The sequence below is a fragment of the Prionailurus bengalensis genome, chromosome B3, assembly GCF_016509475.1.
Source record: "Prionailurus bengalensis isolate Pbe53 chromosome B3, Fcat_Pben_1.1_paternal_pri, whole genome shotgun sequence".
NCBI lineage: Eukaryota > Metazoa > Chordata > Mammalia > Carnivora > Felidae > Prionailurus > Prionailurus bengalensis.
This window is the reverse complement of record NC_057355.1, coordinates 134,481,102-134,505,869: the sequence shown is the minus strand read 5'-3', so window position 1 is coordinate 134,505,869 and position 24,768 is coordinate 134,481,102. Positions and strand designations below refer to the sequence as shown.

At 47.3% G+C, this 24,768-nt stretch overlaps 1 protein-coding gene across 1 annotated transcript; it reads right to left on the bottom strand.

Moving 5' to 3' along the window:
* Positions 1 to 12,766: 12,766 nt before the first annotated feature.
* On the bottom strand, positions 12,767 to 23,565 carry CALM1 (calmodulin 1). The gene is made up of 6 exons (XM_043556831.1): positions 23,245 to 23,565; positions 20,440 to 20,470; positions 19,378 to 19,521; positions 17,112 to 17,218; positions 16,549 to 16,684; positions 12,767 to 16,366 (listed from the first exon to the last, which is right to left on the bottom strand). The coding sequence occupies exons 1-6, from the start codon at positions 23,245 to 23,247 to the stop codon at positions 16,338 to 16,340; spliced, it is 450 nt and encodes a 149-aa protein (XP_043412766.1). The 5' UTR covers positions 23,248 to 23,565; the 3' UTR covers positions 12,767 to 16,337.
* Positions 23,566 to 24,768: the final 1,203 nt, after the last annotated feature.

Genomic DNA, 24,768 nt, shown 5'->3' with positions numbered 1-24,768 from the left:
CCAGGACAGCGTCCCCAGGGCCAGCACGACACATTGGGAGGGGAGACCCGTGTTCACGGGAGTGGATCCAGCATTTAGGCAGTGGCACAACCAATGGCCTCCACAAAATAGAAAGTTAGCTCAGTCCCCACTCGCCCACACCAACGCCACGCGATACGGGGGATGCCTCGTTCGGGGTCCTCACTTCTCGGGCCCTGCAGAGAGAGGGGGGATGGGACACGGTGCTGGAAGGACGGCTGAGCCCCGGAGGGAGCCGTGGTTCCCCACCTTCCCTCAGACACCGGGGACCAGTGTGCGCCATCTGCCCCCCTCCCCCACCCTCCCATCTTCTCTCCCTTTTAATCCAGCAAAGAGCTTTTACCTCTTTTTCATCAGTGGAGACTGAGGATTTAGATCTTTTGCATTTCAAATGTTTATTCCTGTTTTAATTTAAACCCTAAAACTAATTCTGGGGACGCCGCGGCCCCCAGAGATCCTGAATCCTTTTCTGGTCCTCATCCCCTGTCTCATCAGACTAATGTGGATTTGTAAGGGAGCGTGTGTGTTTTTTTTTTTTTTCAACGTTTATTTATTTTTGGGACAGAGAGAGACAGAGCATGAACGGGGGGAGGGGCAGAGAGAGAGGGAGACACAGAATCGGAAACAGGCTCCAGGCTCTGAGCCATCAGCCCAGAGCCCGACGCGGGGCTCGAACTCCCGGACTGCGAGATCTTGACCTGGCTGAAGTCGGACGCTTAACCGACTGCGCCACCCACGCGCCCCAAGGGAGCGTGTGTTTTTGAAAGGGGACACACACACACACACACACACACACACACAAACCAACAAGAGGGTTTTTGAGATATTAAACTGGTTTTTTTTTTTTTAGTCTTTTAAATTTTGGATGGTTTCCATGGTAACTGGTAAGTTTGCTTCTTTGTTCTCTCCAATTTTCTAGAGAAGCCGAGGCAGCTCTCGGTAGCTTCTCAAGTAGATTTGGATCAAAGTCCCAGAGTCCAGGTGTGGGAGGGGGACAGCTGTAGCCCCAGTGCTAAGGAGCTGCCCCCTGGGGTTCTGTCGCTAATTAGTGGGAAAGCTGAACCCAGAACTAACACTCATGCTGACCCCACCCCCTCTCACATCTCCCTAAGGCTCAGGTGTATTCCCTCAAGGTCCAAGAAGTTCACAGGCATGCTAGAGGCCCAGGTCGATTCCCTGTGGGCTGACTGGGAGTGGGGGTGGAGAAGAAGGCTTGCCTGGGCCTCCCTAGCTCCCTACCTTTGGGGACCCGCCCCACCCCCTGCCACTCCCGCAGGCTGCCTGGGCTTGGGGAGCGCTATCTTGGCCTCTTCCTGCTGGGAGCCAGGACAGTCCCCTTCACTGTGTGGTTCAGTGGCTCTCCAGCCTCAGCCCCCAGGGCCCCCAGTTGAGCCTGGGCGATAGCTGTGCTCAGAATTCTGCTCAGTGGAGACTATTCTGGGGGGTGAGCCTCCTTCTTGCTTGCCATTTCCCAGCCTGAGTCCCCAGAGTCACCATTACTGTCATTTCTGCTGTTCCCTCATCTTCTAGACTGGTGCTTGTCAACTGTTGGTCCTGACACGCAGGGTTGTGAACCCAGCCAGGGTGCCCGCAGGACACAGGGCCCCCTCACACAGGGAGATTGGGGCTGTTTGCAGGTGTGGACAGGGTTAAGGAAGCCAGTGTGGGATGTTGAAGCTCCCCAGGGCTAAGCGCCTGCCCCCAGCAGCACCTCCCCAGCACCAGCCCCTAAGCCTGCCAGGACAGGGGGACAAGGTACGGGGGCTATAGAGAGGCCTGCTCCACAGAGCTGTGTCCCTCTGCCAGGCGTCCCAGCCCCTGGGACACAGTCCCTGCTGACTCACGGCCCAGCAGGGACCCACACCCCTCCGCCCTTCAGTCTCCATGGTGCCGGCCTCTGGCTACACCCAACCAGAAGCCCTTCGTGCACTGGAGACGGATCAGCCTCTTCCGGGGCACCAAGCCTGGGCAGAGCTGAGCAGAGAGGAGTCCTGGGGTAAATGGGGAACAGCCCATACCACAGGCTCTCTGGCTCCCCACTGCAAACCCCTCAGGGTGCATCCAGAGCTTTCTGTGCGTGCATGAACCTCTTCCCCATCTGTCAGAATCTGGATGCCCCCGAGGGGTCCTCGAGGCCTTGCTGCATCCGTGGCCACCGCCCAGCTCATCTAGAGCGAGCATTGCCTGTGCCCCACGCAGAGAGGGTGCCCGGCCGGGAAGGTTGAGTTCCAACCCAGCTAAGGCCACACACACCCCCCACGAAGGAGTTCCTTACAGGGAGGGAATGTTTGTCATCTGGCCGGTCCCAGAACACATTCACTTCTGGAAACAGGAGAGCGGGCCACAGGATGGGGAAGTCCTGAGGGGAGCTGGTCCAAGGCAGGCCTTCAGGATGGTCACGGGGCAGAACTCAAGGAGAGAGCAGACCAGTCAAGCCATCTCGCCCGAGGGGGCACTGGACAGGAGGCAACAAGTGCTCCCAGGCAGGGAATCGCCATCTGTCTCTTGCTGGGGTAGAAAGTGGCATTTGGGTCATCAGAAGGCCTGGGTTCTGCCCTGGTCTCACCACCCTCGTCATGTGTGACTTTGGTTGGTTCTCCTCCCACGTTTGGGACCTAATTCTTCACCTGGTAAGTGAAGAGCCTGAACAAGTTATCCTAGAGTTATCCCAGCTCCAAAAGGTAGACAAACCAGACAGCCCATCCCGCAGGCCTCTATCCAAGGAGGACTCTGGAGAAACCCTGTGCGGGGTGGGTTTTTCTCCCTGCGAACGTGTTTGGCAGAGGGAAGAGCAGGGTGGAACCGCGGCCACTTGCCATGACACCCAGGCCAGGAAGCCTGAAAGCCCGCCCAGAGCAGGTGAGAGTTCAGGATGTGAGTGGGTTTTTCCCCGAAGCTTCTCGGGCCAGAGCCGAGGGAAATATTAGCAAGCTGGCAGCGTGCCGCCTGGGTCAGCCCAGCTCTGGCCTCACTCGAGGAAAACTAACTGCAGGAGGTCAGGAAGTCTGGTTTTGGGCAGGGTGCATGCATGGGTGTGAAGATGCGTGTCTTGTCAGTGTCTGCGGACGTGCTGGTGTTCATAGGTGTGCGACCTTGAGGTTCACCTGCCACATACATCGTGGCCTTAACAGTCTTAAAATATTTTAAAACATCCTTACCTGCTGGTAAAAAAAAAAAAAAAAAAAAAAAAAAAAAAATCACTGCCCCAAACACCCAAGTACCTTCTTGTTATCTCAGATCCTCCCTGGACCCCTGACCCAATGAGTCTCCAGTTGAAGAGTTAACTCCCAACCCTGCTCCAGCGAAGGAAAGAGAGTGTTCTAGTCGGTGGAGGGAAAGAGGGCTTTAACTATTCATTATCTTGCCGGTTGCCCTGCATGTGTATGCATGGCTGTATGAAGGTTTGTTATCTGCAAGCTGGACAGGTGGGTTGGTTTCACAGAGAGCCCGCGCCTCACCCTTCCACAGGAGTGTGATATAAGGTGTCCCTTCTCACTATTTCAGAGACAGGAATCTGAAGTTTGGGGCAAGAGAACCAAGTTCCCAGCCCAGCTTGGCTCAAATTGTGGTCTAACTATACAGTGGAGTATTATTCAGCCATAAAAAAGGAACAAAGCACTGAAACCTGTGACAGTGTAGATGAAACTTCAAAGCAAATGCTAAGTGAAAGAAGCCAGACGCGATAGGCCACATACTGTGTGATTCTGTCTATATGAAATATCCTGAATCAATAAATTAGAACAGATTAGTGGTGGTCATAGGCTGGAGGAAGGGGGAATGGGAAGTGGCTGCTTAATGGAGACAGGGTTTTGTAGAGTCTTATAGAGGATGGTTAGGGAAGGATTCTTGAAGAGGAAGCATCAAAGCTGAGACCCACAGGCTGAGAAGGAGCCAGTCATCCTATAGTGAAGGGACAAGCATTGTGGCCAGAGGTCAACTGAGGTTACTCAGTGGTTTTCAGCTGGCCAGTAGCCCTGTCTAGGGGGTCCAAGATGGCCTTACACGTTGGCCAGCTTGGTAGGGACAGCAGAAGGAAGGCTTGGCCCAACATCTACATGTGGCCTCTCCAGCATGAAGGTCTCAGGGCCTTCCGAATGTTCCAAGGACAGAATTGGAAAAATTCAGTTTTCTTAAGGCATGGACCCAGACATGAGCACATCCTTTCTACTGTGTGCCATTGGTCAAAATAGTCACAGTGCCCACTTAGATTCCAGGGGATGAGATAAAGACCTCATGGCTCAGAGGGAAGAATGGCACAATTTGACAGATATTCGCTACAGGTAGATATATTTTTAACTACCGATTAGAGTTCTTGAATGGTTATAGTTTGCTTTAAGTTTTCTACTTCTTCTTAAGTCAGTTCTCTTCTCTAAGGAATTGTTTCTTTTACCTAAGTTTTCATATTTACTGGCATCAAAGTTTCATAATATGCTTTTTTTTTAAAATCTCTGCTTTATTTGTGGTTATGTCTCCATTTTTGTTTCTAACATTTTTTTCATAAGCACTGCCTGACATTTCTAGCATTTTTTTTTTTTTACTTGAAATGCCAGGAATTAGCTTCTATTGTAAAGCTATACTAGGGGCAGCTGGGTGGCTCAGTCAGTTAAGCAGCTGACTTTGGCTCAGGTCATGATCTCACGGTTCATGGGTTCAAGCCCCACATCGGGCTCTGTGCTGACAGCTTGGAGCCTGGAGCCTGCTTCAGATTCTGTGTCTCCCTCTCCCTCTGCCCCTCCCCTGCTGGTGCTCTGTCTCTCTCTGTCTCTCAAAAATAAATAAACATGTTAAAAAAAAATTTAAGCTAGAATAATTACACAATATATTAATGGTGAAGTAAGAGGGGGGAAAATCAAATCAATGAAACAGAAGACAAAACATCATCTGCAATATAAGCAACTTCCAGGATGACATTATCTTCCTGTAATGTTCTCTCCACGTTTTTAACTTAAAAAAAATTGTGGTAAAATATGCATAACATAAATTTACCATTTTAGCCATCTTTAAGTGTACAGTTAAGTGACATTAAGTACGTTCACATTGCTGTACAGCCACCACCACCATCGGTCTCCAAAGAACTTAAAAATAATTTTTTTAAGTGTATTTATTTATTTTGAGAGAGAGAGCATAAGGGAGGGGCAAAAAGAGAGAGAGAGAGATGAAGAAGCCCAAGTAGGCTCCTATTGTCAGAGCAGAGCCTGATGTGGGGCTCGAACTTACGAACTCAAGTAAGATCATGACCTGACTTGAAATGTGGGATGCTTAACCGATGGAGCCACCCAGGCGCCCCCAAAGAACTTTTTTATCTTGCAAAACTGGAACTTGACCCATTTAGCAAAGGATTCCCCCATCTCCCCTCTCTGGCATCCACCTAGAAATTCTACCTTCTGTCTCTGTGAATTTGATTACTCTAGGGACCTCGTGAACGTGGATTCATGTCCTTTCCTGAGTGGCTTCTTTCACTTAGCACAATGCCTTCAAGGTTAATTTATGTGTTAGCACGTGTCAGCAGTTCCTCCCTTTTTAAGACTGAATAATATTCCACTGTCTGTCTACACCACATTTTGCTCATCCATCCACCCACTGACGGACACTTGGGTTGCTTCTACCTTTCAGCTATTGTCAATAATGCTGCTGTGGACATGAGTTTACAAACGTCTATTTCAGTCTCTGATTTCAATTCTTTTGATTATATACCCAGAAGTGGGATTGCTAGATCAGAGGGTAATTATATTTTTAGTTTTTTACAAACTGCCACACTCTTCCTAATAATCGTTTCAAAGAGCCATCTTTGTCTGTCTTCGTTGATCTTCTTTTCGCTACCGCTGCTTTGTGTTTTGTTTTGTATTTTGTACCTGTGGTTATCTTTGATACTTCCCTTCTGTTCTCTTGGGCTTATTCTATTCTTTTTCTAACTTAAGCTGCATATTTACCTTATTTATTCTTGGCTTTTCTTCTTTTCTATTATAATTATTTTAATGCTATACATTTCTAAGCTGTATCCTACAGCTTTGAAATGCAGAATTTTGTTTTCATTCAGTCCTAAATATTTTCTAGATTTTCATTATTTCTTTTTGGACCCATGTGTTATTAGAAATGGACTTTAATTTTCAAAACAAATGCATATTTTTAAAGTTGTATTTTTTTAAGTTATTTTTCATCCATTGCATTGTTATAACATAGTCAATGTGAAAGATTTTTTTTTAGATGTTCATTGAGGCGGTGCCTGGGTGGCTCAGTTGGTTAAGCATCCGACTTCAGCTCAGGTCACGATCTCGCAGTTTTTGAGTTCGAGCCCTACATCAGGCTCTCTGCTGTCAGCGCAGAGCCTGCTTTGGATCCTATCTCCCCCTCTCTCTGCTCCTCCCTCATTTGTGCTTTCTCTCAAAAACAAATAAGCATTGGGGCATCTGGGTGGCTCAGTCGGTCGAGCATCCGACTTCGGCTCAGGTCATGATCTCACGGTCTGTGAGTTCGAGCCCCGTGTCGGGCTCTGTGCTGACAGCTCAGAGCCTGGAGCCTGCTTCAGATTCTGTGTGTCTCTCTCTCTCTCTGCCCCTCCCCCACTCGTGCTCTGTCTCTCTTCCTCTGTCAAAATTAAATAAACATTTAAAAATTTAAAAAAAAACAAAAAAATAAATAAGCGTTAAAAAAAGTGTTTGTTGAGATTTACTTTATGACCTAATATATAGTCAATCTTAATTCTCTATTTAATATCTTCCTTATTAATTTTATTATTGACATTAATAGTTATTTATATATTTGTATTTATAAGTATACATTATAATAATATAATAGTTTATTAATTTATAACTATTATTAAGACCTAATTAGTATTTGCAATCTGAAATCTCTAATTGCTGGATAAAATGTTCTACATATATGCAAGATCAAACTTGTGAATTGTGTAGTTCAAATGTGCTATTGTCTGCCTGGTTTCTTCATTACTGGGAGAAGAATGCTAAAATCTCTATGATGATGGATTTGTTATTCCTGTTGTTGTCGATTTTTGTTTTATACATTGTTATGCTATGTCTGCATCAGTTCTTATGTATTCAAGTTGGTATATGTTATTCATCGGCATGCTGTTTGGTAGTTGTAGTTACTGTTTCTTTGAAAAGCCTGCAAAAGCTCCTCAAAAGGTAGAGACTGAGTCTTCCCATATTTAGAAGCCCTCTGATTCAGACCTCTAAACGTTGTAGGCATCAAACCTGAGAACAAATAATTAGAATACAACCCTCTCACTCATTCCCTTAATCAGCTGACTCTCCCAGCAAGCAAAAAAAAAAAAAAAGTATATACATATATATGTATGTGTGTGTGTGTGTGTGTGTGTGTGTGTATATATATATATATATATATATATATATATATATTCCTTCCTGATTACAGGTGGCAGCCTGAATGGAAAGACTAAGCAGTTATGGGCAAGGCTGAGTTAAAGGATTTGCCCCGTTTAAACAGCTGTGTCCAGACTCTGAATTTCCTTCCAGAACCCTTCAAAAAAAGATGTGCTCACATAAGATTTAGCTGACCATTGGGTCATTGCCCACTTCTGGGGTTTGGGGATGGGTCTCTGACACTGAGTTGGAATCAGGTCTTGGGAGCCAAGGCATGTCATATGACATGTTCCAGGTGAAGATCAAGTTTGGCAGAGAAGAGAAGAGGCAGGATGCGACCAGGTGGCTTTACTTTCCATGGTGTTAGACAAGTTTGGGCCAGGTCCAGCCATCCTAGAGAGTAGGGCTCCCAGCTGGGGGCAGTGAGCATTTCTCAAGGACCAGTCAGAATTCTGATAGAACAGGAGCAGGAAGAGATAGTCCTCTGCCAGGGACAGAAGGTAATGAGATGTTCCCTGAGAAGGAAGAGAGGGCTTCACCACTGCCCTCTCCCGCATGGGGTCAATTGCTTCCATTAAGATGGACCTTTAACAAGAATGGGACCTTGATCATTCTCCAGAGAAGGCCCAGCCTGCAAGTGCCCAAAGATGCTACAGCTCTTCCCATGCAGGCACACCTAGGGAGAACACTGACAGAGGCCTTTAGGCCTGGCCCCGCTGAGGGTCCAGAAGGCCTGCCCGTGAGCTCTGGGGAGCCGATACCAGAAGACTAGACACTGGCATCTGTCATCAGGTTCCCAAAGGGATGAGAAGCTAACTAACCAGAAGGTTTGTGTGTTTTGAACAAAGAGAGGAAGTGGCAACTCCCAAGAGCCAACAGGAGCTGGATCAAACAAAGGAAACTGGAAACCTGGCCTCGTTTTCTTCTGCAGTAACAGAATTCATACCTCGTGGAAGAAGAAAGCGTTTAAGCACCTTCCACGTGCTTGCCGCCAAGCCAGAGGATCTCCGTAATCTCACTCTTGCAACCGCCTTGAGGCTACTAAGGCACCAAGCTGTCACCTGCCAAATTGTATGGCTTGGGAAGGCAAGATTTGAATGCAGAAGTCTGTCTGAATACAGAATCTGAGTGAATTTCACTATATTTTGTTGATTACTCTCAGAGCAGTCTTTTTTTAAAATTTTTTTTTGTTTTTATTTATTTTTGAGACAGATAGAGACAGAGCATGAGCAGGGGAGGGGCAGAGAGAGAGGGAGACACAGAATCCGAAGCAGACTCCACGCTCTGAGCTGTCAGCACGGAGCCCGATGCGGGGCTCGAACTCACAGACCGTGAGACCATGACCTGAGCTGAAGTTGGATGTTTAACCAACTGAGCCACCCAGGCGCCCCAGCTCAGAGCAGTCTTAAAAAAAGAACAACAACAACAAAAAGTAAATACTAGGACTGAAGAGTTTTTTCTAATTTTTTTTTTGAGAGAGAAGAGAGAAAGAGAGGAGGCGGAGGGGCAGAGAGCGAGAAAGAGAGAATCCTAAGCAGGCTCCACGCTGTCGCACGGAGCCCAACACAGGGCTTGAACTCATGAACCATGAGATCGTGACCTGAGCCGAAATCAAGAGTCATACCGACCCAGCCACCCAGGCACCCCAAGCCTGAAGATTTAAGGAGGGCTGTGTGGAAGTGGAAAAGACCAAAGGTCTACAGCGTAGAAACAGGATTAGATGTCCAGTGGTAGCTCCACCAGGCTGACGTGGAATCAATGAGGAGAAGCTAAAAGGAAGAGGTCAACCTATTAAGAATGTTCTCACACTTAGAGCTGCTCAAAATGGAATGTGCCAAATGGCCTTTACTAGGGGATCGTTAACGAAAGTAGGCCATAGTCATGTAGTCAGCTCCTAAAAATTGTGTCTAAGAATTGAAGTATATGGAGGAATGTTCAGCATAAAAAGTAAAAAAGAGAGGAGAAAAAATTATGAATACATGATTCCATTTATATGAAATGTCCAGAATAGGTAAATCTGTAGACACACAAAGTAGGTTCATGGTTGCCAGGGGTAGGGGTAAGAGAGAATAGGGAGTGACTGCTAAGGGCTACTTTTTGGGGTAATGAAAATGCTCCAGGGGCACCTGGGTGGCGCAGTCGGTTAAGCGTCCGACTTCAGCCAGGTCACGATCTCACGGTCCGGGAGTTCGAGCCCCGCGTCAGGCTCTGGGCTGATGGCTCAGAGCCTGGAGCCAGTTTCCAATTCTGTGTCTCCCTCTCTCTCTGCCCCTCCCCCGCTCATGCTCTGTCTCTCTCTGTCCCAAAAATAAATAAACGTTGAAAAAAAAAAATTAAAAAAAAAAAGAAAATGCTCTAAAATTAGATAATATTGATGGCTGCACAATTTGTGAATATATTAAAAACCACTATGAAAAGGGTGAATTTTATGGTACATGAATTATAGATCAAGAAAAAGCATAATCAAAAGATTATATATGTATATAATATACACAATATGTAACTGTATATAATAAAGAATATTATGCTTAATTTAAAAATAAAAACCGTACCTACAGATCCAATTTTGTCCATTGTCTCTCTGCATCCATATGGTGAGAAAAAATTCTGGAAGGTAATACTAAGCATTAAGTATATTTTACATAGTAGTGGGGTCATTTGAGATCACAGATTTTCTACAATAAACATTTCTTTTAGAATCACAGACATACTTTTGTAAAGATGGGACTGGCTGCCTGTTGAGGTAACAAGCTTCTTGTCATGGTCAAGTGTTCCCAAAAGTTTGAGAATCACCAGATATGGGCATTTGCACTGAGTTTGACCTACAATGTATGATCTAGTCCTTTTTTTATTTTTATTTTTTTTACATTTATTCATTTTTGAGAGACAGAGACAGAGTGTGAATGGGGGAGGGGCAGAGAGAGAGGGAGACACAGAATCCGAAGCAGGCTCCGGGCTCCGAGCTGTCAGCACAGAGCCTGACGTGGGGCTTGAATCAACGAACCATGAGATCACGTCCTGAGCCAAAATCACATGCTCAACTGACTGAGCCACCCAGGTGCCCTGATCTAGTCCTTTTAACTAAAGTATTAGTTTATAATTACTTCTTCATTTATTTCCCATTTTCTTTTTATAATCCATTATCTCAAATCTTGCCTCTGGTACCAATCTCTGCGAGGGAAAAAAAAAATCTTTTACTCTAAAACACGGTAATTAAAAAAGAAAGTCACAGCCTGAGGGTATATAGTAAGACCCAACAAGGGGAAGTAAATTAGTTTAAAAGCAAACCGTAGGGGTGTCTGGGTGGCTGTCGGTTAAGTGTCTGACTTGGGCTCAGGTCATACTCTTGTGGTTTGTGGGTTCGATCCCTGCGTTGGGCTCTGTGCTGACAGCTCAGAGCCTGGAGCCTGCTTCAGATTCTGTGTCTCCCTCTCTGCCCCTCCCCTGCTTGCATTCTGTCTCTCTCTCTCAAAAAATGAAATAAAACATTAAAAAAAATTATTAGCAAACTGCACATGTTTACATACCACCAGGATAGAAAGACAATAACACAAAATATAAGAAATTATCTTCTTAGTGGAAGTACCTCCAGATTTTTCCCCTTCATCTCTGTAAGTGAAAATAAAACTTTCAAATGAGACATTTCTAATAATATCTGAGTGTGTAAATACATACATGCTCACTCCAAAGGTTGCTGACACAGAGGCAGAACATAATGCTTCTGAAGAAAACTGCTTTTTTTTTTTTAACTCAAGTTCAGGGATTGTCAATGGGAGAGGCGGGGAAGCCGGCCGGCTCCTCTGGCCTCATCTGCTCTCCCGTGGGGTTCTGGAGTCAGCTAACTCCTCCTGCTCCCTGGCAGAGGGTGGAGGGCAGTGAGAGAGAAGCTCCAAGCTATAAAAAAACTTTCAAGTTTTATTTCCTTCTAAGGCATCTTGAGTCACTGGGTGCTCCAGCCCCCAGTGCCCGGGGAAGTTCAGCTCAAATCGGAAATGTGTGTGTGTGTGTGTGTGTGTGTGTGTGTGTGTGTGTGTTTCCTGAACCAAAGCTGCTGAAAATCCAGATGACGTTGCCACTTGGACTGAATCTCTTGCAGGCAGAGAGCTTCCTATTTCCATCCCAGGAGGAGGATGGAAGTCACTTAATGATCAGTTTCTCTGACCCACGTTCCAATATTACATCACAGTCTTCATATATATGTTTATTTTGAGAGAGAGCGAGATAGCGTGAGTGGGGGGGAGGGGCAGAGAGAGAATCCCAAGCAGTCTCCATGCTGTCAGCGCAGAACCCAACACGGCCCCGTCTCATGAACCGTGAGATCATGACCTGAGCCAAAATCAAGAGTCGAATTCTCACTGAGTCACCCAGGTGCCCCACCTGACGTCAGTCTGAACAGCAAGCTTACCCCTCACTCCACTCCCAACATGGAGCTGCTGACACTTTAAAAATCCCAATTGTCACCTCGAAGCGTATAGCACGCCCGCACTATTCTGCCTCCCACCCCTTAGGCTGCAATTTCAATTTAAACACCAAGTGATGCCAAGCTGGGTTGGCCAGAATCCTAGAAAGCCACCTAGTCTAAAAATCTTCTTTTACCAAGGAGGAAACTGGGGCCCAGAGAAGGGAAGCACCTGTCCACAGCTCCAGAGGGAAAGAACCAAAAACAAAGAGCCAGGCCTAAAGTGTCAGGCAGAGGGGCTCTGTCTCCACAGTGGTGTCCACATCCTTTAGTTCAGCTCCTGTATACAGAAGGGGCCAAATGCTCCCTGGAAGCGGGTCTCAAGCCTTCTGACCAAAGCAGGGGCTTCCCCTGTGACCTTTCCCCTTCTTTCTGGCTCTCTCACGGATTCTGTGCAGAAGGAAACGGGCAAAGCAACCTGGAAAAGATCCTTCAGGAAAACAGGTGGACTTTCCTGCTAGAGAACTTTGCCTAGGACCAGGGTCTGAACAGGATCGGAACAGGGAAAGGTTTCAACTCCAAGGTTGTAAAGTTGCATCCCACCCCGTTTCCTTGGCCGCCCTGCTCTTGACGCGGGCGGAAGTAATACGGGCTTAGGTATAAAATTCCCGTCCAATTTGTAAAGTGTATTTCTTCACACAATTCCTCAAGAAACTTGGAATTAACGCTGAGGTTAAAGGGAAATGAACCTTTTCGTGGTGTGAATTTTCTGCATAAAGCAAGCACGGATACAGTGATTGGCCACGAGATTGAGTTCAAATGTCAGCTATTATCACTTGAACTTAAAACTAGAGTAAGGCTATAGTGGGATGTGTCTGTGGTGTTTCTGGCCCCTCATGCTCGCCCACTGTTCTAGAACCTGGGTGGAATAACATCTGAGGGCAGGTGTGCCTCGCCCGTTAAGCAGAAGGGATCGGAGGCTATACAAGCTAAAAACCTACACAGTTCGCAGTTAGAGATGAAAGGCTGCAGAAATGTTTATTGAATACAGTGCCAGGTTTATAAATAAAACTTATTTACAATTTCCATAGAGTTGGTCCCCCATCAGAGAGGTGGTTAAATCTCCAAACAGTTTATCTCAAGATTTACAGAAACATTCAAGTACATCTCCTTTTCAAATCGCCATGGTGAAGGGTTAACTCCGGTAACAGAACTACGGCCATCTTTTGCTACAGACGTGTGTAATGAACAGTAGAAGGCTGGAGAAAGAACACACACCCCACCCACGCCACTACCTTCTTACTCGAGGGATACAGACCGCAAAGGATTTCTGTCTCCTAGAAGACAACTTCAGGGGATTAAAAAAAAAAAAGGAAATCGTAAACTGCCGGCTGAAGGGACGGGTTAAGACACATTCGTGGAATCCTAGTCACTGCCAAAAAGATGATGTATTTAGGATATACAGTATTAGTTCAAAGGTTTAAAGTAATTGAGTGAAACAAGAGCAGACCCTTGACCAAATTTACATTCTTGGTTTAGGAAGAAGTTCCCAGTACGCTGAGGGGCCAATAATATGCTGCTACTCTGATGTGCCACGGTGGCACTTAGTTAGGGAGGCCTACCGGACGGCCGCTCGTTACGATACAGGTTAGAAGTACAGTCAGACATGCATTTATAAAGAGAATATAAAAATATGTACAGTAGCTAATTTTCAATGTGTTGCCGAAAGACACCAATTAAAGTGTGCAAAAATTCATTTGTCTAAAAATCAGAAAAAAAGCCTTTCTTGGCAACAGTGCATCAAAAGCCCATCTGAAACATCGAGATGCATTTGCCTTGCTTAACACCTACCCCAGACAGATGGAGAACAAAACTATGAAAGTGTTTGCCAAGTACTCAGCAGTTTTTTTATGGCAAGTCTCAGGCTCAAGCGGGATGCCAGTTAAACTAGTCACTTTATATATATAAATATATGTATATATTTATAGAGCAGTTAGAAGTAGGGGCAAGAGTTTACAGGAAGGTGCTAACCAACGTTAGGGGGACAGACCCCCACATCCAGCTATTTCCTCTCACAAACTTGTGCAGCCTGCAAACGCCCAATCTGGGCTGGTCATCCCCTCAAAAGCCAGAGGGGAAAAAAAAGGCTACAGCGGACTGGGCTGCCCCTCAACGCCAAGCTGAACTCAGCACTCCCTGGGGGCAAGGCTTCACTTCCCATCCAGGATGCTGGCCATGTAAGACTCTGACTTCATGAACGGTCTTTCACGAAGGATTGTGGGACCGCTTAAATGGAGCCCACCCAGCTTCTAGAAAAAGACTTGACGAAAGAGTTAAGACAGAAGGCAAAGTTTTGAAAACAAGTTAAATCACCCCCATCCCTCTTTGACGCTACGGAGAGGCCACTGAACACAGGCCCGCGATGGGTCAACACTTGGCCTCCCTGCAAGAAAGGTCCAGGAGCCCTCGGTCCCCACTGTCTCACCAGAAGAACCTCTAAGGTGTTCTCAGGTGCTCCTTCCAGATCCAGGGAACTCTGAAAGCCATCTCTAGTTCAGTCACCTTCTCTTCTACAACCGCCCAGTCTAAGGACCAGCAGCAGATGGGTGGGCTCCTCTCCACGGCTCTGACCTATCCCTCCGGCAGGAAATCTAACAGGCTGCAAAATGCCAGAAAGACAGGGAGTAGGAGAGGGAGAAGCCAAGGGTCTCTATAAACCAGCCCCGAATGCACCCGTTTGGCTGCCAAGAGCTTCTCGCTGCCTCACTGGCAGCCTGCTGCTGTCCCAGGCAAATTAAAACCGCCCACGAACACTCTTGAAACCCCCATCTCCTTACTGGTAAGCTACGACCAGTTGACACCCTGAAAGACGCACCTCCAGCCTTCATTGCAGAAAAAGAGTTCTACGCTAAATGCATTCTGTCTTTAAAGGGGCTTTTAGAGAACACCAATCCCACCGCAAAGACCAGTGTCAGCATCTCAGTTTTGGTTACAGGTTTATAATTAGACACAAAATCCACTCCACGCTGGAGTTGTTTACTTTCAGGCTGGGGACTACTTGGGAGAAAGAAAGCAAAGTGTCAAGTCCACTGCAGGAAAACAAAACAAAACAAAACAAAACAATAGAAAAGGAGGCTAAGGAAAGTAGTATAAATGAAAAGTCATCAATCAAAGGGGACCGGTAGTGTCTTTTAGGCACGAAGACTGGCTAAGAAGGGACCTCGTGCTCCTACCACCCGGCGAGGATTGAATTACAGACACACAAAACCGTGTCTCTTGCACAGATGGTCTCAAGTAGTTACATAAAACAGGTAATCGGCAGCACGACTGAGAAGAACCCCGAAGTACATGCTCGAGAAAAAGTGGGTTTTTTTCCTTCCTTAAGAGCTCCGCTGCCTGAATAATCATGAAGCTCCCGGCCTTCACTCCCCACCTCCCCCCAGTGAAAATACAAGTAGACCTACGTGCCTATCTATGGACAGGACGAAGCAGTTGCTATCTGCCCGGCTTTAGGCAAGGTCTCACGCTCAGAGGTCGGTGCTGGGATGTCGGGAGGGCGAGAAGCCCGATTCTGGGCTGTGGGCGTTAAATGGTTAAACCTCTCCTCCAACTGCCTTGTCCCCATTTAGATCTCAGCTTTACAAAGCATTTAACACCACTTTAAGTTAATGGTCTTTTTATTGGAAAAAAAAAAAAAAAAAAAAAAGACTAGCATTTACAACTTGGAATGGACGTTAAATTGTAATTTCTTGAACAGCAATGTTGATGGTTGTGCTGAAGAGTCCACAGCCACAGCCTACCTCTGCTGGCTCCAAGTCAGGTTCAGGAGGTTTTAAAAACAGAGAGTCCAAAGATGCTCCCTTGGTAAAGGTTTCTTTTTAAAAATTTGTGTGAATGGTGACAGCCCGACACCCATCTCGCTCTCTGGTACAATGCGGACAACGCTAAACCAACACGCACAGGATGCCGGCAGGATGTGTCACTGTCACCACGGGTGGGGGCGCACGAAGTACAGGGGGCCGTCCTGCTCTGTGGGGCCGCGTCTAGACGGTCTATCTATCCTTCACCCATTTTTCTGCACAGCATCCTGAGGTAAACCAATTTTAAAGGTTTGTTTTCAGTAAACCCGCTATGACAATTTATACTCACAAATTGAACTAGAACCCATTTGAAACAGGTTTTTTTAAATTTGTTTTTTCATTTTTCGTTTTTAATACAAAGGCCTGACTGTGCTCAATCGTCAAGCTGCATGCATGAAAAACTGGCCAGCCCAAACAGGGTAGTAATCATGAGCAAACGGAACTGCAAGGAGTCCACTAAGTGCTTCCTTATCGTTAAGGTAGTACAAGTATTTATATCGTAAAACTGATGTGTAGCGCTTCATCTTTAGGGGACAGGACCACCAACCAATACATGCAGATTTTGTGTGTGTGGACAGAAGGTACTTTTGACATTCAGTTTTGCTATATAGAAACAGAATGAGTAAATGAACTTTTTTTTTTTTTTTTTTTTTTGCAAGAGGTAAGTAAAAGATTCAATTTGATTCTTCTAGAGGGGGGAAAAAAGGAGTTGAAAGTAGGTCTTCACTTTGCAGTCATCATCTGTACGAATTCTGAAAAGACAAATAATCATAGCTTTTGGTTATCTTCAAAAGTAGCTTTCATGAACACGTCAGCTCTCTTCTGCATTAAAAACAAACCAAAAAGACCCCTGTCTAGTGAAGCAGTTAGCTTGTTTACAGACACCAAAGGGAAGTCTATTCAAAACTAAGCTAAGGAAATTGTAGTGTTTTACCTTCATAGTTGACTTGCCCGTCTCCATCGATATCTGCTTCTCTGATCATTTCATCTACTTCTTCATCTGTTAGTTTTTCGCCTAAGTTTGTCATGACGTGACGTAGTTCTGCCGCACTGATGTAACCGTTGCCATCCTGTGAACGTGGAGCCTTGTTACTGACGGCGGCAGCTGAGCAGGTCTGTGACTTCATCATCCCCTCTCCCAGTACTGCCACTTCTGCATACGGCCTGCACATCTCCGGTCCGGCCCCCTCTCCCCGCTTACCGACTACGTGCATACACTCAGCGACCCCAGAGAACGCAGGGGCTTTGCAAAAGCTAACAAACTGAAAGTAACAACCAAGAACTTGGCTCAGAACTCGCCACTACTTACTATGCTTACTCTCACCCACTAAGATGGCTGCAGAAGTCAGGATATTTGAAAGTGAGATAACAGGGCCCCAGCAATTAGCTTTAAGTGTGCTAACTAGAGAACAGATTGTCAGAGCATTTAGAAACGATAGGGGAAAAAAAATAAAAAGCCATATGTAAGTACCGTCTGCAACACAGATGCAGGATTACCTTGTCAAAGACTCGGAATGCCTCGCGAATTTCTTCTTCACTGTCTGTATCTTTCATTTTTCTAGCCATCATAGTCAAAAATTCTGGGAAGTCAATGGTGCCATTACCTTAAATTAAAAAACAAAAGCTCACGTAAAAGAAATGCTCCAGTATTGCTACCTGGCAGTGATAATCTTAAAAGCACTTTACGGAATGGTTGAAGCCTCACTGGCACAAACTGGTAAATTATTTTATTAGGTAAAACCATTTATAAGTCTAAACTGTTTAAACACTTTGCAGGGTAATTTCACATGATTCGTGGTAATTCAAACTAGCAATCGGTGCCCAGGATATCATTTAACGATGCAAAACAAAGTGCACACGTGGCCTCTTGACCACTAATGGGGGGTGTACAGTTCGAGAGAAAGAGCACAGCTCCCTTCCATTCCCGAGAGAGGCTTTGGAGAGCGCCGTCCCCGAGTGAGGGTGACCACTCCGACCTAACTCTGCCTTGGCCAGTGATGCCGGGAAAGGCTCAGAACTGGCCTGCCAATACAACCAAACGTTCTCACAGAAGAAAAGAATTACGGGAGGGGAAAAACTGACTTTGTTATGCCACAGACCATAAACCGTCACAAAGTCTTCTCCAGAAGGTGTTTCTCAACCACATTGTAAGTCCGCTAATCTTTTTCTCTCCAATTCCGTATCTTTGTTTGTTTCCCATTAAGGGCAAGGCTCGGAAGTGTTTTCATAGCTCAGAACCGTAAACATTTAGGAAACAGTGTCAGAAGAATGTGTTCTACAGCCAGTATTCCCAACAACTTCCCCTCTAAAACGAAGAGTTACGTGAACCACCTCCAGAGACAAGCCACCAGATTAACGGGGTAACTTGCATTAAATGGAAACAAAACTAGAGGGAAAAAGCCTTAGGTTAAGTACTCATTTTCACAAGCAAGTACCTTTAAATCAAAATAGTAATTCAAAGACCCCTTTAAGTCATTTTGGCCTCCAAAATTTTAAAGCATTAATGACATTCACACAAGACAAAAATTATTTGAAGTGCCATCTCCTAGCCATGCAGAGAAGACGTCCTCAGGCATCACACTTATTCATCGCAAAGTGTTAGATTCTGTAGCCCCAGACAACTTCTCTCTCCTTGTTCCATACAATCTAAGGGCCCAAGACACTTTGCCAGTTGCGGGTCCCTAAGCAGTTTCCCAGGCTCCACATGAAACAGGAGGCAGCCACTCCATGTTCCCAGATGGCCTTAGCAATCAAACGCAAGAGAATTATGAGCTATCTCCTTTCCAAAACAACACTAATATGGATGAAAACTCTTTCCGAAGTAGCCCAAATGGGCTGAAACCACTTGTTAAAGAGCTCGCCCCAAGCCCCTGCTTCTAAATGTGATCAGACAAGTTTAACTCTACTTTATCACCTTAGGATACCACATTTATTTAAATGGCTACTACACCAAGCCAATCATCTAGAAAAGAGTCTAGATCCAAACTGTTTATTCTTAGCTCATCTTTTGAAAAATTACCCATGTTCTACAATGTTATACAGTACATGTATATATGGTTTCCACAAACACATGGTGTCTTTTTTTTTTTTTCAAGAGGGGAACGCTCAGAAATTGTTTACTGATAGAAGTGAGCAAGATAAGGTCTACTCTCCACTCTTCTAGAGTCCAGAGAAATGGATGACCAATTGGTGACCGACTGTTACAGGGGTTACTGCTTGTTCCTTCTTGCTCTGCACCTTATTTATCTTCTTCTTCTAGTAGATTCTATAAATCTACTCCGTACAGTCACCAAGCACCCCATCTCTCCAAGCTTCACATGATCTTCAAAATTCTCTGGCACAAACACATCCACAGCTCACGCCTGTACTCAATTCTAAGAGTGCTCTTTTCCCACCTTCACTTCCCACTCCTCCAGAGACAGACAGTAAGCTCTTTTAAAAGGTCTATGGGTATTTTTTTTTTTTTTTTTTTTTTTACTTCCCCCACAGGACTCAGTGCAGACTCATGGGCCAGTTGATAAAAGATTGAGCTGTAGGTCACGGCAAGTAGAAAAGAACAAATCAGCGATCTGATCCAGGAAATGTTCTAGACAGTGAGCACAGCCAAAGGCAGGCCCATAATCTTCTATTTTCCTTGTCAACGGCTGTAAGGCAACCACTGCGGTGCATGTGCTTTGCTCTGGGGACCTGAAAGACAATCTTGTGACATGTCTGAACTTGCATTACACAACGCTGGCACTCATTCATAGGTCTAAGCCCTCACCGTCAGCATCCACCTCGTTGATCATATCCTGCAATTCGGCTTCTGTTGGGTTCTGACCCAGTGACCTCATGACGGTTCCAAGTTCCTTTGTTGTGATGGTACCATCGCCATCTTTGTCAAATAGGGAGAAAGCTTCCTTGAACTCTGAAAACAAAAGCGTACCCTTTAGAATGAACGTCTTTATCCAACCCAGGCACAGCACACACTTTCCTTGGGCTTGCCAAAGCAAACCGTCCAAGTTTGGGAATTATCAGTAACTGCCTGGTCTTTATCTGCTAAAATAAAGACCACAACAGTCCTGTTGGACTGGCCTCCATTCAGCAGTCCATAAAGCAAAACCACAGTAGTCTCACGTTTTTCAAGAAAACTAAGCTTAAACACACTTAAGTTAGTCCTCAATCCAATCTGACAAGTGAAGATTGGTCAGCAAGTTCCCTTCAGGCCCCTTCCTGTTAAATTTCTACAGCCATAAGAACTCCTGGTTTCATAACAACATGAAGCGGTTCCTAGAAACGTACAGTCCCAGGTAACCAGGCTGTTCTCTCTACATGGCACTTAACATCTCAAAGGCGTATTCCTGGCTTCCTGAACAGAATCATCCTCAAAAAAAGTCTTCCAAGGAACACTAAAAGCTAGAATCTCAACTAACTCCCTTTCCAATGATTATAGTAGTCCTAACGCTCATTTTCCCATTTATTTTCAAACAGCAAGCCCAAGCCTTCGCGGTGAATTACTAAAAGCCCCGTGGCATAAGAATTCTAAACTCCATTTGCGAGGAGCAGGCTCAGCGCCATCTCATTACGTGCGGAGCCCTGAACACCAGGACGTTCAGTCAAACACTCCAGGGCGGAACAAGTATTCCCACCTCCACTTCCTTCCACGTTGCCTCTGAAACACTGGCAAGGAATTCACTCCTGACCTAAATATCTCTGCATATTGTTTCCATTTAAATCAATTCTTAGAAAACTGCTCACATTATTGGGGGGGGAAGGGTCAGAGAAGCCACCCACACAATCGTGCCTAGTTCTGGTCTCCTGGAACCCCCTGAAGTCAGCAACTTACCAGCAATCTGCTCTTCGGTCAGCTGATCAGCCTAGATAAAGAAAGAAGAGGTTATAACTCAATGCACAAGAGTTGACTGAGGGCAACATAGTTTTCCCAATTACACTTTTAATATTGACCTTTAAAAAAAAAAAGACAACCATCCCCACACGGTAGCACTGCCCTTAAATGAAACCCATTTTAAAAACAAACGGTGACAAAGTGACAACACTGTACTTCAGGTTTTCTTGGCTGGGCCTAAGGCGATGTGCTGAGGTCTCCCTAAGGAAGGGTCAGTTCATAATTTGAAAAATGGCACCTCTAGCGGCAAAAGGCCACACCGCATAGGATGCAGCCACAAGCTCTGAGAAAGAAGAGCGCCACCTACTGCGCCAGGGACACCGCAGTCCCCCCTTCCATCCAAGGATCCTAGTCTGAGGCTGCTGTCACCACAGCCAGGATCGCGTCCAGGGGCAGGCTTTTAGCGCACCTTGCGCATTGCTGCGGGAGCTCCAAAATCTCCGAATAGGCGTTACGTAATGGCATTGGAGTGGATTAAGAGGCTTTTAGATCTATTTTATGAGACACAATGAAGTGGAAAAAAATAAATTTACGGCAATGGGTTACCCCACCTAACTTGATTTCCATGTAATAAATGCTTTCTGTTTAAATTAGGCAGTTATGTCTTAAAAGCCTACCATTTATTATGGCTGATGCCCTCAAATTATCTTTGACGAAGAGGCCAGGAAAAAATGGAACCATCCTACAACTGAGCTGTTACAAAACTGCAAACGTTAAGTACACATAAAGTACACAACAATTGTAAGACTACACCTTCTCTTTTCTGGAAAAGAAGTAGCTATTAACTTTGCCAGAGAATATTTACTCTACCAATCTACCAAGAGCTGCTCATAATAAACACACTTTACTTGAGGTGGTAATGACCATGAAGGTAATTCTCACTTGTATTGTCTGATCTCTGCAACACGGAACCTGTGCCTCCAGCCAGAGGAATTTGAGAATGCAAGGAGAGCTAATATGTATTTTTATTTTAATGAAGGACACCACCTAGTGAAGCCAGTTACAAAGTAAGTTCTAACAGAAAGCTAACCAAGTCATGTTTACTCGAACTCTTAAATGAAAACTTTCCCAATAAGAACGTTCCAATTTATTTATTTGGGGGGGGGGGGGGACTTATTTTTTCAAATTAGAATTGGGTCTTCCTTCCTTTCTACCCCAGTCACCGGAAGATGGTTTTCTTTACATCGAAAGAAGGAGACCCGATGATTTATGTAACGTCAGGACATCTGTCTTTGTACAACAGGAAGCGGTGCCACACCTCGAAAGAGAAGCTGTCACCTTATTGGGGGAGCACAGTCCCACCTCACCGCAAAACTCTCTTGGAGAGGTTTTTGAGACCATCAGCAGCCTTATTCGACAAAGAAATACCCGCCCCCAAATCGCTTTGGCCTAGGGGCAAAGGTGCCCTGAAACTCCCCACCCCGCCAAGCCAGAAAACGCTGTGAGTGATGTCAGCCCTGCCCGCCCAAGGGAGGAAGGGGGCTGTAGAGAACACACCCGGCGAGGCGCACAGGCGCATCTGGCAATCTAGAGGCCGCAGAGAAAGCGGAAACGTGGAGGGCATCTCCCTGCGGACTGCAAAGTGGCTAGGGGCCAGGCAGGGGTGCGTGCCCCGCGAGCAGGCGGGGTGCGGAGGAGCGAGGGGGCCCCAGGGCGGGGACACCGCCCCTCCCAGACCAGGGCCACCCCCACTCCCACCCCCGCTACGGGACCGCGCGGCGAGAGGGGGCCAAGCCCGCCCCGCGCCTCCCACCCGCTTCTGCTCCCCCAGGCGGCGAGCCCGCCGCGCCGCCGCCTCCTCCTAAAGCAGAAACTTTGCGTCTCTAATGGAAACCGAGCCGCGCGCCAGCTCCCTCCTCCCCCGCCCCCCCCCGCCCCAATTAGCGCAAGCCGAGCGCCTCCCGCGGGAAGGGACCTCCCGATGTACTGAGGATCACGCACGCCTTCACTACCGCACTGGGTGGGGGGGCTGCAGGGGTGCGAAACAGGGAGACACGAGCCCGGCCACACCGCAGGGCCCCGCCCGGGCGCAGGGCGGCCGGCCCGCCGCTTCCGCCCTCTCCGCCCCCCACCCCTCGCCTTCCTGCCCCCACCCCACCCTTCCCCGGCTCCTTCCTTCCCAGCCCACGCCCGCGCCGCGCCCCCCGGGAGGGAGGAGGGAAAGCGGCTGGGCCCGAACGCGCAGCAGGGTCGCGGGGTGGGGGAGGAGGTAGACGCGGACGGCGCCCCCCACGCCCCGGCCCGAGCAATGTGCGCCACCGGCTAGCGTGGGCCCATTCATTCTCTGCAGCCCTCCCGACCCGCCGCCTCCGTGCCCCGGACTGAAGGCGGAGGGGGGTGGGGGTATCGAGCGCCCGGCCCCGCCCGGCTCCCCCGCCCCCCCACCCGGGCCCCGGCCCAGGCGCAGCGCTGCGGGAAGCCCGGGTGCGGCGCGCTGGATGCAGTGGTGCGGGGCTGGGGGGAGGAGGTGGATGCGGAAGGCCCCGGTGCTGCTGCGGCCGGAGCCCCTGCCCGCGCACAGCCCACAGCCAAGTCCAGCTCCAAGAGGGACCAAAATTTAAAAAGAAACCCTGGCCGAGGAAAGCGACATGCAAATCCGAAATGCGTCCTTCTTAACCGCAGTTGCTGCGTAACACCCGGAAAAAAGGACCTCCCCTCCACCAAAAGGGGGGGGCTGAACTAAAAATTTGGGAAGAAATCATGGGCAGAGAGCTGCTATGCCGCCGTTTACCACTCCCGACCTACCATGGTGCGAGCGAAGGGAGGAAGAGCAGAGGGAGCGAGGGTGCTGCACCAGCGCAGAGGCTGTGACGGCGGGGGTGCCTCCGCTGCTGCTGCTGCTGCTGCTGCTGCTGCTGCTGCTAAGGCGCGGTGTGCGCTCAGCGCTGTGCCGCTGCCGCCGCCCGACTGCGAGTAACGGCGCCGCGCCCGCGAGGCTCTCAGCACCACTGCCGAAGTGCGAGCCTGCTCCCCGCGGTATATATATGGAGATCCGTATCCCTCCGCCACGACCGCGGTTGCCTCGCGCCGAGCGGCCCTGCGAGAGGCCGGGCCTTGCCCGCTTGGCCCCGCCCCTACCGCGCCCCGCCTCTCGCTGCACCCGCGCGCCGGCCGCCGGCCGAGGCTGGGGCCCGGGACTCGTAGGGTTTGGAGAGAGGCGCGAGGTCGCGGGGCAGGGGCAGAGGCAGGTGAGGGGTGGTATCTCCAGAGACTCACTTCTGGGGACGCTCAAGGGCGGAGTGTTTACGTAGCCCCGACTTGGGACAGCCCAGGACTTGAGAAGCTGTCTGCCTCTCGCCCCAGCCCCACCTCCACCTCCACCTCCACCTGTGGGACACCCCTCCCCCCCGCCTCTCCTCTTTTATAGCTTGTCGGGAGCAACCGGGTCACCCTGGTCTTGCGCCCCTGGGTCCCCAGCTGGCCCCCTCCATTCGGGGAGCTTCAGGAGGTCCTGGGGCAAGGGGCGGCCGGCCGTGGGGAGCTGGGGACAGAGGAATTGACTGCACACCTCAGCTGCCTTGGGGAGGGTCTGGAAGGGTCATGGCAGTTTTCCTCGCGCAAGAAATTGGTCAGATGTTTTGGCTTTTTTTTTTCTTTTAAAAAAAGTGAAGCAGTTTCTGAAACAAATGATGTATGCTTAGTTGCTAAATCTGTGTCATGCTCATATGCTTAGCCAGTCTTCTTTTAATGTTTTCACGTTTCCACTGAATATTTTTTGTGTGCCTGAATAATATCTCTCCCTTTACTGTTTTTTTTTTTTCCCTATGGAAAATATTGTTCATCCTGGCTCCAGTCTTACTGAAATTAAAGTACCTGTGAATCTTCCATAGACCTTAAAACCCATGCTTTGATACATTTTTTTAATTTTCCTGGTCCTGAGAAGGCTCAGACCTTTATTCATAAATCCATAAAAGCAAAGAAGGGGAGAAAATAGGCACTTAGAATCTCCTAGGTTAGAGCTGGAACAAACAGCAAATTGACTCTACAGTGCAGTTGGATAATATTTTAATGTGCAATCTTGATTATGTTCCTTTCTTAAAAATATTTTATCTTTAAATTTACTAATGTTTTCAATTTTTCTGTAAACTAGAAAAAGGACAATTTCAGTTAATTAATTTGAAATCAGCACTTGTAAAAATCTTGACAAAATGCTGCAGTTAGTTTTCTTGCCAAGGCAGAAGACAAAATTTGATCTTTTGTTTACAGGGCCTGGGCAACAGTTCCAATTTATCATTTGCTTACTTAATCAGAGAATACAAAGTGTGTAAT